A 16,937-nucleotide genomic window follows, 5' to 3' on the forward strand; every position below is an offset into this window, starting at 1 on the left:
CTCCGCCTTCTGAGTAGCTAATTTTCAGGCAAAGGTAACGAGATTTTTCAACGCAATGGAGTATGGAGAGAAATTAAGGATGACTTCAAGGTTTCTGGCCTGAGCAGTAAGAGTTGTGGGTTTGGGGTGGGCAAAGATCAGGAGTTCATATTTGGACACATCAAGTGTGAGATGTCTAATTAGGTATTCAAATGGACATGTTGAATAGCTAGCTGAATACATAAGACTGAAGTTTAGCAAAGAAGTCTGGGCTAGAGATACACATTTGGGATCAACTGATGTACATTTAAAGTTAGGGGGCAGGATAAGACCACCAATGGATAAAGAAGACCATGTAACAAGTCAAAAGGCTTTTCGCTAAAAGGGAGGGGAGAAGAGGAGGAACCAGCAAGAGGACACAGGAATATCCAGACAGGTAGGAGGAAAAAAAGAGCCTGTAGTGACATGAAAGCCAAGTGAAGAGAGTATATCAAATGTTTTAGTTCAGTAAGATAAAGATGGAGAGGAGAAGTAACCATTGGATTTAGCTACATGAAAGTCACTGGAAACCACAAAAGCATAATTTTAGTGAGCTGTGGGAGTTGAGAGCCAGCCTGTCAGGAACAGATTCAGGATAATGGAAGAAAAAATGGAGGTGACTGAAAGCGGCGGTTCAGGGATCTTTACCGCAAAGGGAAGCAGAGAAATGGGTCTGCAGCTAAAAGGTTGAGGCAAGAGGGTTGAAGTCAAAAGGTTTTGTGTGTTTAAAATTGGAGAAATAAGTGTGTATGCTGATGAGAATGATTCAAGAGAGGGAAAAAAATAGGAGAAAGAAAAGGAATTGCTACGGACAGTGCTGTTGAGAAGGAGAAACCATATAGGATCTGGTACACAATGAAGGGACTGGTTACCAAAAGTTTATCTAGGCAAGGCACAGTGACTCACGCCTGTTATTAACCAGCACTTGGGGAGGCCAAGACAGGCAGATTGCCTGAGGTCAGGAGTTCGAGACCAGCCTGGCTAACATGGTGAAACCCCATCTCTACCAAAAATACAAAAATTAGTAGGGCATGGTAGCCCATGCCTGTAATCCCAGCTACTTGGGAGGGTGAAGCAGAAGGATCACTTCAACCTGTGAGGTGGAGGTTACAGTGAGCTGAGATCGCGCCACTGCTCTCCAGCATGGGTGACAGAGTGAGGCTCTGCCTCAAAAAATAAAAATAAAAATAAAATAAAAAAAAAAAAGATTATCTAGTCACTGGTAGGAAGTATATGGGTGTAGATGTTGGGTGGATAGATAGGGTAGGCAAATTCTTTGGAAGTTTTCTTCTGATGCTTCCGTTTTCTCATTAAAGGTAAAGAAGAGGAGGTGCAGGTATTGGTGGGCAGATAGATGGTGTAGGTAAAGTCTTTGCAAGTTTTCTTCTGATGGTTCAATTTTCTCAGGATGCAAGGTCACCTACTGAAGGTGAAAGAGAGGTGGTGCTGGAGTTCCTAGGATAAGGGAGAAAGTAAGAAACAGTGGACTAGATGAATGGAAGACTAAATTAAACTAAGGAAATGCAGCATTTTAACTACTGGTCAGCATTAAACGGCTAGGGAAATCTAGTAAAGCTACTGGTCAGCATAAAAGGGTTCGCTGTCACACATTTCAAGTAAAATTAGTCATAAAGATTGTTTTTTCTCGACACATTTAGTTACTGAGGTTCATGTGAGAAGAAGAAGAAAGAAAGGAGTAAGGAACAATGAAAGGGTAGTATGACATAAATGGTTCTTACCATTTATTGGTCGGTGGTGTTGGCAGGATTATTAAAAGTAGAATTCTAGAGGGAGTAAAGTTGAAAAGATAGAAAGCAATAATCAGAGAATGAAATGTGTGAAACCGAGAATGGGATAGGTTGTGTTTGAAAAATACACTATTACCTAGCTCCCTAAAAGTTTACCAAAAAAAAAAAAAAAAGGTAGAGGAAAAAAAACTAAAATGAAGTGAAGGGGGTGAAATAATTATATCAAAAATGTAAGTTTAAAATATCTGCTAGGGATTCTAACAGCCAAGAACATAACTTAATTGTTAATGTTCTGAGAGCAAGCAATTAACTGTTAAGAAGATTCCATAACTTGACCAGATGGAACTACTCCAGAGCAGGGACTCTTCCACTTAGTAAATGCTCAATAAATAAATGTTTACTTAATAAGTATTTAAAAATCTGGTGGCCTTAATATAATGGCCACTGATCTCTTTCTTTTGTAGAGACTGGGTCTCACTACATTGGCCAGGCCGGATTTGAACTCCTGGGCTCAGCCTCCCGAGTAGCTGGGACTACAAGCATGTACCACCATGCCCAGTTTTCTGCAGCAGTTTTTATAAACCAAATTTTCCAAATTAGAAAGACTGACCAAAGAAGCACTTTTATACAAGGAATAACTTATGTATGGAGAATCTCAACTCAGACCAGTCAAGACCAACTCCAGCGATGAAGCCAGAATGTAGTATGTCTCAAAAGGCTAAAGAAGTACATTTTCCCAGATGTAAATTATAATTAAAAAATAGTGAGCCAAACTCTAATATCCCAATCTGATAACCTTTCAAATAAAAATATGGGCTGTAGTTCAGGAAAAAAGTGGCTTCTCTATAATTTAAAATTTTATGTATGTTCCACGTTCACTCAAAACTATACATAAAAGTATATAATGCATGTGCAGGAATCAATTTAGATAGAATTAATTAATGATTAAGAATTCTTCATTACCTTTCGGTTTTAATATTATGGAAAAATATACAGTGATATTTAAAAGAAGCTTCTCTTGACTTCTCTTAAAACTAAGGCTCTTGAAAGTATAAACATTAAGGTTAAATAATGCTGGCAAGAATACAAGGAAATGACAATGGTGTATTGCTGATGGTACTAGGAAAGTATTCTGCAAGAATCTACTAAATTAAAAATACAGTAGTGCCCCCTTATCCATGATGAATAAATACATTCCAAGATCCCTGGTAGATGCCTGAAACCTTGGATAGTACTGGACCCTGTATATATACGTTTTTTCATAGAAACCCAAGATAAAATTTAATTTATAAATTAGGCACAATGAAAGATAAGCAACAATAACAATAAAATAGAACCATTATAACAATATGCCAGTAACACTACTCTTGTACTTTGGGGCCATTATTAAGTAAAATTAGGGTTTCTTGAACACAAGCACTGTGATACCTCAACAGTTAATCTGATAACTGAGGGATACTAAGTGGATACACCATACAAAAGGAGGATTCATGTCCCAGGTGGGACAGAAAAGGACGGCGCAAAATTTCATCACACTACTCAGAACGGCATGCAACATGAAACTTATGAATTGTTTATTTCTGGAATTTTCCATTTAATATTTTCAGACCATAGGGAAAGCAAAACCACAAATAAAGGGACTACTATATGTTGACCCACATGAAGGAACTTATTTCATAAAAATAAAAGGAGCAAAATATTTAAAAAATATGTATAAGGGTGTTTATTACAATATTATTTGTCGTGACAAAAAACTGGAAACAAACTTATTATGGACTATTCTGCAGTTATTTAAAATCACTATCAAATGACAATATCCATCAGTTACTAAGAGAGGGGAAAGCAAGTATTAGAGTAATATGTTTGCATGATTCTGTTTTTTAAAAATGTATACCATCACAATAAGTGTGAACATTTATTCATTCAACAAATATTTATTGAGTGCCTATTATATGCCAGACACTATTTTATGTTCTAGTGGTAGAGAGAGACAAACAATATAATTAAGTACTTTGAATGAATACAATATTTAGAATGTTGAAAAGTGAAAAATAAAGCAGAGAAGAGCAGAAAAGTGCTTGTGAAGAGCAAACTAAAACATGAGGACATCTAAGGGACATTCATGGAAGATGCTGCTGATAGCACAAACAAAAAGAGGATGGTCAGTATGGATAGAACAAGGTGACTAAGAGAAAGAGTAATAAAAAACAAGGCCAGAGAAGTATAAGAAGTGGTGTGGGTAGGCAGATCATTGCAGGGTCTTAAAAGGCCTTACAGATAATTGCAGAAGTAAAGATTTTAAAACAACCATTATCACATTTCTAATTTCAGTTATCTTAAGATGATGGCAGCTGTTCTTGTCTTTGTCTGTTTCATAGTTTGAGCACACTGTTATAATAAAAAAACAAAAATTTAAAGAATCAAATATATATTCTATCACACAACTTGGCTCAATTATACTGCCTTGTATTTAGCAGGCATTAAATAAATGTTAGGTAGTGAATATAAAAACAGGTCAAGTAATAGTTACAGTGGTCATTATATCTCTTAATGCACTCATATTCTTTTAACATTTTTAAATGGCCAAAACAGCTACTTTTAATTTGCTCAGAATATAAACCACAAATTTTTAAAAATGAAGAGCTTCCAAAATAAAATATATTTTTTCAGAAAATAGTATTTTCAAATTTAAATTAGAATAAAGTACTTCAAATGATTCATATTAATGTAGGATAAAATGTAGAGCTTAATAAAGAAAGCAAGTATAGTAAAAAAGAATGTAGCTAACAAGTCAAAAAACACATATGCATAATTATCACTGCATCTCCTTTATAAATTTAAACAGTAGATGTTAAATTTTATAGCATTTTGACCTTTTTAAAAAATTTTAATTTGTTTTTTGAGATGGAGTCTCACTCTGTTGCCCAGGCTGGAGTGCAGTGGCGTGATCTTGGCTCACTGCAACCTCCGCCTCCCAGGTTCAAGTGATTCTCCTGCCTCAGCCTCCATAGTAGATGGGATTACAGGCATGCACCACCACGTCCGGCTAATTTTCGTATTTTTGGTAGAGACGGCATTTTGCCATGTTGGCCAGGCTGGTCTCAAGCTCCTGACCTCAGGTGATGTGCCCGCCTCGGCCTCCCAAAGTGCTGGGAATACAGGCATGAGCTACTGCGCCCAGCCACTGACCTTTTTATAAAAGATGAGATATGGCAGTTCCATAATATTCAATGCCAAACCAATTATTTTCCTATGATTACTATTCTATTAAGTTCTAGAGTACAGAATTATAGGGGAAAATGTGGCAGAAAAGGGAAGTGAAGAAGCTATAAGACTGTCCAAACTATATGCTGTTTTGGTGTATTTTACTCCCCATGGCAATAGATGGGAATGATGTTGTAGTCTGCCTGAAAGAGAAAAGTACAAGAGAAGTCACCCATTCAAAAAGTGTACTCATTTGACATTCCAAGATTTGTATTTCGCTAGTTGGTTATGCCTTGGTAGTGCATTTGGTACTTGTGATAAACCTGTTGGCAATAAATTACAAGGTCTAAGATCAAAAAACAACAGATGTGGTTGAGGATTAAGAGATCATTAGCTGAGATAAGACTAAAATCCAGAACTAGAAGCTAAGTTTTCTGACTTCCAGATCAATGCAATTCCTATAACAAAACTTTGTTAGTTACAAAGAAGCTTTTAATGATGTTCAATGTACTCATAATTCTCTTCACGATTTGAGCCAAATGTAGAAAGAAACCATGTACATAATTTAAAGCAAACAAAACAAAAAAAAAGGATTACAAATCAAAAGAAGAGAAAACAAGATGGAAAAAAGTGGGTAGTTTTCATGTGTAAAGATTATTTTTACCTTTTCCAAGTCTAACTCCTCTAACAAAATGCTGGCGTTTTTGTTTGCTTCAGCAGCCTGTCTATCTTTGGCTTGTACTATTGACTCCATACAAAGATGACACTTCTTCAGCATCTCCTATAATGAAAAATTAAGATTTTTCCAGGCTCACAGAACAATTCTCACTTAGAGAAATTCCTAAAAACATGAAGATCTTTAGTAAGGTACTCAAACCTAAGCAATAAAGATCCATGAAAGGGGGAAAAAGGCGTGCAAATAAAAACATAATTGACATGGTATATTTAGGAATATATATATACAAATAAAGAATCAAAGAGTAGCTTTTGCTATTCTTCAAAATAATATCCATTTAGCAGGCACTTTAGAAACTAAAATCATTTATCCTCTAATTTAAATATAAGAAATTGTACAGCAAACAGAACTACAATAATTTATGTTGGCTGGTTAACAGGCTAAAGGAAATAGTCAATGTCAACAAAGAAAACAAATGCGAAAATTTTTCAAGAAATGTCCTCAAATATTTAAGCTTTGTTGCTCCAATGTTGTGTACAAGAATCATTTATAAAGGAATCAGATACACGTACTTACATAATTTTCTCAGTGATTTCATTCTCAAGTCACCCTTTAGGACAGCGAAACACTACTTCCTTATTTTTATAAAATTTTTATTTATTTAATTTTAGAGATAGGGGCTTGCCATGTTGCCCAGGCTTAAATGCAGTGGCTATTAACAGGCACAATCATAGTACACTGTACCCTTTAACTCCTGGGCTCAAGCAATCCTCTCACCTCAGCCTCCCAAGTACATGAGACTAATGTGTACCTGAGACCACAGCCGTGTGCCACTGAACCAGTCTTATTCTTAGTATTATTAAATATAATTTATTTTTAATCTCCCCCTCTGCCCCTAAAAACCTGTGATATATAGGAATGTTAATTGTCTTGGACAAGTCTAGAGCTAGGAAAGACAGTGATCTAGCTAGTTTAAATTAAAACTTACAGGGAAAAGCTGTTCACTATCATGTAATAGCAACTGTGTAAATGTAATAAGAAGACATTTTTAAGATTTGTTGTCCTCTTTGGTTTTCAGAGGCATGTGTTAGGATCTCATTCAAGTGTTAGTGTAAACTCCAAATCAAAATGTATGTCTCCAGGAGAAGGTCTCAGTTCGGATCTCCAATAGGACTCAATTTTATCTTCCATAAAATTTCCTGCAAAATTCCTAGCCAATTCATTCTAAAACTTAGTTAAAACTAAAAGTTAGTTACCCTAACTTTTACATCACGCTCAAGACTTCTTGCTCATGATTAAAAGTAGTATATTCATTTTACTAGGAAATAAAAATCTACTGGACTCATTACTTTCTCAATATAGGTATCAGTCTGGATAAACACACATATACAGAGGACAGCCCTAATGAATAATAACATGTTGCTTTGAATTACTTAGTGTTCACATAAAAATTAAATTAGCTCAAGAATTTTTTTATTTTTATTTTATTTTTTGAGACAAGAGTCTTGCTTTGATGCCCAGGCTGGAGTACAACGCAATCTCCACCTTCCAGGTTCAAGCGATTTTCGTGCCTCAGCCTTCCAAGTAGCTGGGATTATAGGCACATGCCAACATGCCAGGCTAATTTTTGTATTTTTGTAGAGATGGGGTCTCCCCATGTTGCCCAAACTGGTCTTGAACTCCTGGGCTCATGCAATCCACCTGCCTCGGCCTCCCAAACTGTTGGGATTACAAGGGTGAGCCACTGCACCTGGCCTCAAGTATTATTTTTAAAGATAAGGTAATCCTATAGCAGAGGATGTTTTATTGATTCATTAGGTAAGTAAATAATCTGCAAGAATCTCTTAAGTCGCATACTTCATTCCCAAATACTAGATAAATGAAAATGGCTACATATTACACTTTACTACTCAAACTAGGAATTTTTCTTAGAATGGAAGATATGTTAACCGAATAGAGTCCCTTGCTCATATAGTGAACAACGTATTACCTTATCAGTGATGGTTGCTATGTATCTCATACATTCAGAATCTGATGGAAACTGATTGACTTCTTTGACTAAGTAGCGCACCACCTTCACATGACCCTAAAAAATAGATATCAATGTCAGATTGAAAACAGACTCCAACAATTCAGTAAATCTATGCCTGAACTAACTTTAACAATTAAGATTAGTGGCACAAAGTAAAGACTAAATTGCATATTTACACTATAAATGAAAAAGAGACAGGCTTTGGTTCCCGTGAGTTAAATCCACATTGATCATTCCCATCCTACCCTCCAAAAAAAGTACATAATAATATGAGCTAAAATTCTAAACAACTCTGAATAAAAAAAACAATAATCCCAAAATCAAATACAAAGAGTAGGGGATATGTCTGAAGGGTGGTGGGGGGTGGATTCTTATTTTTTTCTTTGCTAACTCCCTAAATATGAGAGTCTAGTTTCAATTCTAAGGATTAAAAGAGCAAAAATAATAATTTTGTTTTTTCATTCCTTCAGATAAAAAACAAATGTATAATACTGTCCTAGGTAGTGTGAAAGAATATATACTTTCATGAAGAATAAGCTATGATTATTCACTGCAACACAAGTCAGTATCTAAGTTCAAAATCTTTAGACTTGCCCTTTCCTACTTCTTAAAAGCCATTCCCACTTTGTCTAGCCCATACTGTTGCTTTCTGACACAACATCTGAAGTTAGCCAGTCGGGATAAACAGCTGTTAATCTTTAGTATATTTTCTCTATTGCCTCTATCTCTTCCTTTTAGACTGCATGTTTCTAAACTTTTCTCTAAATGAATAGCTCAAATGCCACTTGCATCATTCCCTAAGGATCCCTCTAATACTTCTACAGTGTTTAAACTATTTATATGGGACAACTCAAACAGTTACCTAACTTTGGGTATGGATCTTACCTTTCCATATTGCACCCTATATAACATAGTATATGTTATATATACATATACTATGTTGCACCCTATATAATATAGTACTCTAGCCCACAGTTGCACATGTTAGGTACTCAAGAAATAATGGAACGAATACATAAGAGTATAAAAGATAAGCACTGCCCATCTGAAGTCAATAAGTCTATTTGGAAAGATATATGCATGTTAGATACTAGAGTAATAACTAATAAAAATAATAACTCTAATAATTAGAGTAATAACATATAAAAATATGTATTTCTCCAAATGAATGATAAAGACTGTCAAACTTGTACAACCTCTAAAGATTAGAGATCTCAGTGTGAACTCAAATAGAATGAAGAGTTTGGTAGAAGGAGAGACTTCAACTATAACTAAAGAACGAGTAACTTTGGAAAAATGAAGAAAGACATGGGTATTCTATGAGATGAGAACAAAGGTGATGTGAGAGATAGGAACAAGGAAAAGACCAAGCAAGAAGGTAATTCTCCACATTAAGGATTCTAATGGGAGACAAGATCTACAAGCACTAAATTGTGGTGTCTGTGAATACCAAACTAAGATTGGATTTCAAATGATTTCAGAAAATGGGGAGACACAGAAAGGTTCTTGAAGAGGTTCTCTAATACAGCAGAGTGGTTAGAAAGATTAACTTGATAATGATATGCTAGCTTGCTTGGAGAAGAGGCAGCTAGCCAGTGAGAAGGAATAAGTTGGATTGCTGAGAAACAAAAACATAGAGAGTCAAAAATACAGAGTCACTGGTAGTCCAGATTATCTAGGGAAGAGACAGAATAAAGAACAGCAGTCAGAGACAATAATAAGAGAAAAAGGAAGAGATAGCTTATTGCGGTTTATTTAATAAAAATTTTCAACATTTTGGCATCTACAGGGAATTTTATCTACATGTCTCCAAATGACAAAACTCAAAATTATAATCCCTGTAACAGTAATCTGATATTCCCAATAACCAACTAAAGCTGTATTTAAGAGATCAATGGATTATCAAACAAACCATTAAATCAAATTACTTACACACAGCTCTGTGCTATGTACAGAAAGAGAAAGTTTGTTTCACTTTCACAGAATTCGTACCTTTACCTTTAAATGTAATATACTTGAAACTTAGTAGTTTAAAATGCTGGTAGTGGCATTTTCATTATTTAATTCATTTTTTTTCCTAGTAAAGTCAATAATTGAAATGAAAACAAGTTTTTTTTGAGATAGGGTCGTACTCTGTCACCCGGGCTGGAGTGAGGTGGTGCAATCTCAGCTCACTGCAACCTCTGCCTCTCAGGCTCAAGCCATCCTCCTATCTCAGCCTCCTGAGTAGGTGGGACTATAAGCACATGTCACCACGCTCGGCTAATTTTTATAATTTTTGTAGAGGCAGGGCTTCGCTACATCTGCCTGCCTTGGCCTCCCAAAGTGCTGAGATTACAGGCATGAGCCACTGTGCCTGGCACAAAACCCCCCCAAAATAACCAGTTTAAGTGATATTTTTCTCTGCAGTGGTAATACAAGAAAATACACTCACTAAGAGTAACTAACTGGAGGTACTTACTTAAGTATCTTAACTGGATTTACACTTTGTAAAGATTAAGACTGCAACTAGATTTTGAAAACATTACTTAGAACAGCTTTTTAAAAGTTTACTTAGCTCTGATGTCCAATAAGGTTAAAATTAATGGCTTTTCTGCAAAACCTGTATATATCTACATTTAATGTTGCCATAAGAGTAATTATTTGCATATTATTGCTTTCATCACGGCTGCAAAAGCACAAAATGAGTCTTTAGTGATTACTAAGCCATGTACTTCCTAGTGTAAGTAAAAAAACATCCAGGTAAATGAGGACGAAAGACTTATACCTTTCTAAATGCTGCCATAAGAGGAGTTATCTTGCGGTTATCTGCTGCATCCACATCTGCACCTGCTTGCACCAGTAACTGAACCACATCGAGGTGTCCACCATTTGCTGCTAGCCACAATGGAGTGTTCCCCTTCTTGTTACGTACATCAATATGAGCTCCCCTAAAAACCAATGACACAGATAGCATTGTCTTTTTTTTTTTTTTTTGATACAGGGTCTTGCTCTGTCACACAGGCTGGAGTGCAGTGGTGAGATCATGGCTCACTGCAGCTTCCACCTCCAGGGGTCATATGATTCTCCTACCTCAGCCTCCAGAGTAGCTGGGACTACGGCCCATGCCACCATGCTCAGCTAATTTTTAAATTTCTTGTGGAGATGGAGTCTTCCTATGTTACCCAGGATGGTCTCGAACTCCTGGGCTCAAGTAATCCTCCTGCCTCAACCTCTCAAAGTGCTGGAATTATAGGCATTGTCACCACACCTAGCCTAGCATTGTCTTAAATAGAATGAAATGACACAGTAACAAAAATCAACTATCAACATGTGAAAATATTCTGTAAAGATAAAAATTGTTTTCAATATTCAAAGATGTAAATATGTCTTGCTCTCAGAATTATACTACACAAACAATATCCTATGAGGCAACTATAACTGTTTCAGATTGTTTGTATTCATATACAGTTTGACCAACCCTAATCTGAAATCCAATATCTGAAGTCTGAAATGCTCCAATGAGCATTTCCTTTGAGTGTCATAACAGGGCTCAAAAAGTTCCGTATTTTGGAGCTTTTCCAATTAGGGATACTCAATCTGTTTTTGTAGTTACGTTAAAGATAACATGCAGGTTTAGCATTCATTCAGTGGGCATGATGTAGATGGGAAGACCCACGGTTAGTAAGAGTTAACAGCAGTTACTGCCAAATACTACTGCTTACAATACCATGCAAAGGTCTTTGAGAGTGCACGAAAACAAGTTAAACAGACAAGCATCTTTGGAAAACTAGCAGGCAACTTCTACATGACTGAAAGTAGAAAGTACCCTGGATCCTGTCTGTTTATCTTAAATAGTCCCATAACCACACCTAAAAGCCTTAATTACTGTGAAGAACAAGAAAATGGACAATGAAGCCTTAGATCACTGCCAGACTTTTAAGACTTGTGTGTGGGGGATGTAAGTATGTCTGATAACAGATGGATGTTCAAATAGCTTGTTATTATAGACGTTAAAAGTAATATAGACAAGAATGAAAGAAAAACATTTTTAGGTTACACAGAAACAAATCAGACAATGTAGCATAGCTCTGGAGGGTTGGAAAACAATGGGTAGGTTTGGGGAAAAAAGCACTTGTTTATAAAAGAAGAAATAATCACATTTGATTTTTTAAATAGTTTAATTGCCCAGAGAGAATGATAATCACTAGTAACACTTGTGTTCATATATGAAGGGTATGGTAACAACATACCTGCCAATAAGAAGCTCACAGAATTTGTAATGCCCTTTATCTGCTGCTATGGTTAAAGCTGTATCTCTTGAGGAGGGAACTGGAGGGGCATTAACATCAGCACCTTTATCCAAAAGAACTCGGCCCACCTCCGCATATCCACCAGAGGCAGCTTCCATTAGTGGTGTGAGACCAGTCTAAGTTTAGTGTAAAATTAAAAGTAATGACACATAAGAGACTGGAAAGATCTAAAATTTTAAAGAATAACAACTTGAAGAAGGAGTATGATACAGCTGTTACCAAGATTCACAACTAAATTTAATCACTGACCCTTATTAGCTCCTTTGAGTTACAGTCTGATCTATTAAAAGAAAATAATTCTACCTAATCTCAACGGTATTGCAAAAAAAAAAAAAGAAAGAAAAAAGAAAAAAAAATCTGTTTAAGATGCAAGCACTTGGCATATAACTGGTACACAATAAATGTTCCATTCCCTTCGTTTTCAAAATAGTCTCTCTTTTTCAGCTGATAACCCTACTATCATTGTGGCCTATAAAAATTTATCACTCAGGTATTTTCAAGAGTTAATGTTTGACTGAGTTATACAGAATGATTTCTAATTAAATATATGCATAGGAGATAAATGTTACCAGAAAGCACTAAAATTATAATCAACATGTTGCTACTATACATCTTAAATATCAAAGCAATAAATTCATGTGTAAATCTCAGACTTTTTCTTACCTTAGCTCTGTGTTCAACATTTGCTTTTCTATCAAGCAGAAGACTAACCACTTCAGTTCTTCCTTGGAAGCAGGCTAAAGTAAGGGCAGTGTTCCGATTGGTTTCTATCTGAGCATTTATGTCAGAGCCCATGTCTAACAGGAGCTTAACAGCAGCTGTATGCCCATTCATAGCTGCTAACATCAGAGGAGAGATGCCCAATTTGCTACCAGTTCTGGGGGTGCAGGTATGGGGAAAACAAATGGAAAAATACATATTTTAAATGACATAGAAAAATTGGAGATGATATATAATTCTAATCTAAGATTATTTTGAAGGATTCTTTAAAATATCCATTTTTTTCAACCTTAGTAAGTCTCTGAGATACTACCAAGACTCCATTAGAAATGTTTTATTAGAATATTTTTTGTATTTCACTCAACATAATGACTTGGGCTGGAAGGTGATTAATAAGTTATTAGGATAAACTTTCAATCTTAAAGCATGTATTAGCTTGCTTAATAAAAGCTTCTAAGATGTTTACATTTAGTATCATAAGAAACAGTACTCAATATTTTTCAAGCTCTATATCAAGTTTTAATTACTTAAATAAAGTTCATCTCAAAAATCTCTAATACTTTGAATGCCAAATTTGTAATAAAGGGATTTACTAAATTTGGCACTAAAAAGTAGGTTGTTCTACAAATATCTATAACAGTCTTACTAAATAAGGGGCTTATAGAAAGGGAATACAACTTGCCTAGAGTTAATCTCAGCTCCTGCATTTAGTAATATTTTGATGATGTTCACATAGCCACCAGAAGCAGCCAGACTTAGAGGTGTGTAATCAGAAACATTCCTGTGCTCTTTATTTGCCCCTCGAGCTAACAATAGCTCCACCACCTGAAAATAAAATAGAAAAAAATATGTTTTCTTATGGAGAGACAAATTACCAAAGTGTGTATTTTTACATTTCTTTTTCTGGTATACTGTACAACAAAAGAAGGGGAAAGTTCTTCCTTCATGCTCTGCACAAAATCAGCCTCTAATGATAGCAGGAGGTCTTAGAAGCCAACAAAGAGATACCTTCTCAAGTAAAACCCATGTAGAAATCTACTAAAATGGTATAATGTGTTCATGAAAGGTCTGGACTGAAAATGTTGTGACATGCTTTGGAAATTAATATTTGTTATTTCACCACAAAGCGGTAAAATAGAGTAATATGGGACAAGATTTTTTCGTATTATACACGTGAATGTATTTAACATATTTTTAAACCTTTTAATCAGTAAGTATTTTAAAAACATGGAATAAAAGGTCCTATATTTTCACAAGACTATGAAAATTTTCTAAGATAACACTGAAAAACCTTATATACATTCACTACCTAGATTTTAGGTCCCACCTACTGGCAGAATTTCTGGGTGTACGGTTTTGTAAGAAATTGCCAGGCTATTCTTAAAGTGGTTGTACTATGTACACTCCCTTCAATAATGCATGAGTTCTAGTAGCATGAGTCTTGGCAACATTTGTTATTGCCAGTCGTCAATTTTAGCCATTCTAGTGGATGTGTAGTTGTATCCCACTGGATCTTAATTGCATTTCCTGAAACCTAAAAATATTTAGCATCTATTTAAGTACTGATGGGCCATTCACAGATCATTGTCCACTATGCCATTTAATGCCTAAACAATCCTTTGACACAATATTCATTTTCATTTTATAAATAAGATATAGAGAAGTCAAGACTGGCTCAAGATCATAGCTCTTATCCCTGCTCTTATTATTAATAATATATCCTAAAATACTAACTGGCAAATAATAAATGTTAATGAATAGTGCTTTATCTTGCATCTCAGCAAAGCTATGTCCAATTTTAGATATCACATTCTTTCCATCACTTTTTGCTTTCAGAGCAAGTGACAAGGTTATAAAAACAAGAAAAAATATGGCGTTAGGCTATTTTATAAACAGTATAGTAGAAAACTCTAATCAAATTTCTCAAGTTTTCTCAATGCCATTATATTTCTCAATTCTTTCAGAGAACTCTTCTGCTCTCAAAACATCCAATATACAACAAAAATGTATGATTTTATAGTAAAATGACTTTCCAACATTTTATTAATCACTTCAAAATACTTACCTCTTCTATTGACACCAAATTAAAGTAACAAAGTGTTTATAGGCAAAATTGTTACCCTAACATACTTCAACAATTGTTATAACCTAATCTGTTACATTTTAACAAAAATACATAATTCATAAAAATTACAGTGCCCTATTGGCTTTAATATTACTTTTAAATAAAGAAAATCAACTAATTTCTTCTTGACTCAATATTGAAAAACTCTGTTCTTATATAAAGCAAGTATTTTTTTCAAGCTAAATAATGATTGAAAGGCAATATGATTGAAAGGCAAAATTTTGCTTTCCGGGATTTATGGGGATTTTTACTTTTTCTGGAATAGTAGAAATAATATATCAAATTAAGTGGTTTATTTTTCACTATCTTAATATTTGGCTTATAATACTTTTAACCTATCTATTGCACCTACTATGAATTATAGAAGAAAAAAGTGACACAAGTAGAAGAAACAAAATAGTAGGGACAGGCCAGGCTCCTTGTCTCTTGTGTGGAGTATTCTAGTAATAAGTGTATCTAACTATCCATGCATATAATATCTATTCCAAATATAAGGGAACAAAAATTACAGAAAAAAAAAATGCCTATATTATCACTGTTAATAGATTTCAGTTCTTTTTAATTTACAAAATGAAGGATTACCAAGCCCTACCTTACTGCATTTACGTAATTTTATTAGATTTCCCATTCTTTTGTATAGGAATTATTATATCTCTTAAAATTGTTTATTTATTAGTTTATTTTAAAAATCTAGTGGGTTTAACTAACTAGAGTTCAATATAACCTTATGTGCTATGACTAGGGGGAAGTGGGGGAAAAAGCTAGTTTAAGATGCTCAAATAGGAGGTAACAGTTCCCCAGTTCGCTCGTCAGAATACCTTTACATATAATATTTCAAGAAGGATACTGACATAAAGGGTGAAATAGTCACGATGGTGAAGGGATTGGAAAATGTATTCTTAGGCTAACAACCGAAACAAGACTTGTTTCACACAAAGAATAGGTGACTTCAGGAAAAAAAAATATGAAGACAGAAAAGGGTATAAATCTCTTTCTATTTGTTTAAAGAACAAAATAAGAACTGTGGGGAAACAAAAAAGGCCTACTTCAGGCCTGATAAATAGGAAAACCTTATAAAAGAATAAGAGAAAATAGATTTTAAAGCTAAGACACTGATCTGAATGACCTAAGGTGCTTTTCAAATCTAAAATTCAATAATTCCTTGATAGAGAAGGGAATCTATGGAGACAACACATCTGATTTATATCCCCTGTACAAAGGACTGAATTTGAAAAAAAAAAAAAAAGGGTTATCTAGCTGATTATAAAATGCCACAAGATACATAAGTGAGTGTAAAGCTATATTTTCTTGAGCCTAGCTAATCTCTATCAGTTGTTCTAGTTTCCTTAAAAAAACAAAAGGTCATATAATCTTACCATCTTATCTGAGAACCTTTCCTCCAGAGTTGAGAAAGGGTGGGGAAAAATCAAAGCAAGACAAGAGTTCTCAAAACACATAAAAATTGAATATTCTTAATTCCCTACTAATCTTACAGACAGCAAAAGAGACTGCGATTAAGTCTTCTGTTCTATGTCTTCTGTTCTAAGTCTATGTCTTCTGTTCTAAGTCTTCCTTCTATGCCACGTACTATAGGGCAGGCAAAGATGAATGAATATAGGCCCTGTACATTAGGAACTTACTGATTTGACTTGGAATAGTCTTTCTCCTACCCTAAACGCATGGCATTACTACTTTTAGATGAGCAGGATTCTAAACAATGTGTGATTTTTCTGGCAAGATAGCTCATGCTAACAATGATACTCATCTTTTTCTTAGTAGATAATAGTTTCAGTTATTGTGATAAATCTAAACGTCAAAGCATTGTTCTGATAGAAAAAATAATATAAGTGAAAGTACACATTTGCTAAACACAGAAAGGAAAACAATTACACTAAGGGGAAACATTACCTCCTGTCTTCCCCCAGAACAAGCCAAGGAGAGTGGTGTGTCCTTGGTTCTTTCAGACTGGGCTTCAATGTCTGCACCATTGTCCAGCAATATTTCCACAACACCAACATGACCAGCTGTGGCAGCCAAGATGAGTGGAGTAAAACCTGGAGAAAAATAATGATCTTCTCACTACATGCTAAGGCAAAAGAACAAAATAACCTTCAAAACAGGA

General features: G+C 34.9%; 1 protein-coding gene across 6 annotated transcripts in view; it reads right to left on the minus strand.

Annotated features, from left to right (window-relative positions):
- ANKRD17 (ankyrin repeat domain 17) overlaps nt 1–16,937 on the minus strand; it is a 186,130-nt gene that overhangs the window by 37,011 nt on the left and 132,182 nt on the right. For 4 of the 6 annotated variants that reach the window (XM_054486142.2, XM_054486147.2, XM_054486145.2 and 1 more), the window contains 7 exons: nt 16,724–16,869; nt 13,373–13,515; nt 12,634–12,847; nt 11,911–12,086; nt 10,446–10,608; nt 7,637–7,732; nt 5,635–5,751 (listed from right to left, as the gene is read on the minus strand). In XM_054486142.2, coding sequence (XP_054342117.1) covers nt 5,635–5,751; nt 7,637–7,732; nt 10,446–10,608; nt 11,911–12,086; nt 12,634–12,847; nt 13,373–13,515; nt 16,724–16,869 — 1,055 coding nt within the window. Of the gene's footprint in view, nt 1–5,634; nt 5,752–7,636; nt 7,733–10,445; nt 10,609–11,910; nt 12,087–12,633; nt 12,854–13,372; nt 13,516–16,723; nt 16,870–16,937 lie in introns of all 6 variants that reach the window. The other 2 variants (XM_054486143.2, XM_063663752.1) reach the window with 1 other exon arrangement.

This window comes from Pongo pygmaeus, chromosome 3 (genome assembly GCF_028885625.2).
Source record: "Pongo pygmaeus isolate AG05252 chromosome 3, NHGRI_mPonPyg2-v2.0_pri, whole genome shotgun sequence".
NCBI lineage: Eukaryota > Metazoa > Chordata > Mammalia > Primates > Hominidae > Pongo > Pongo pygmaeus.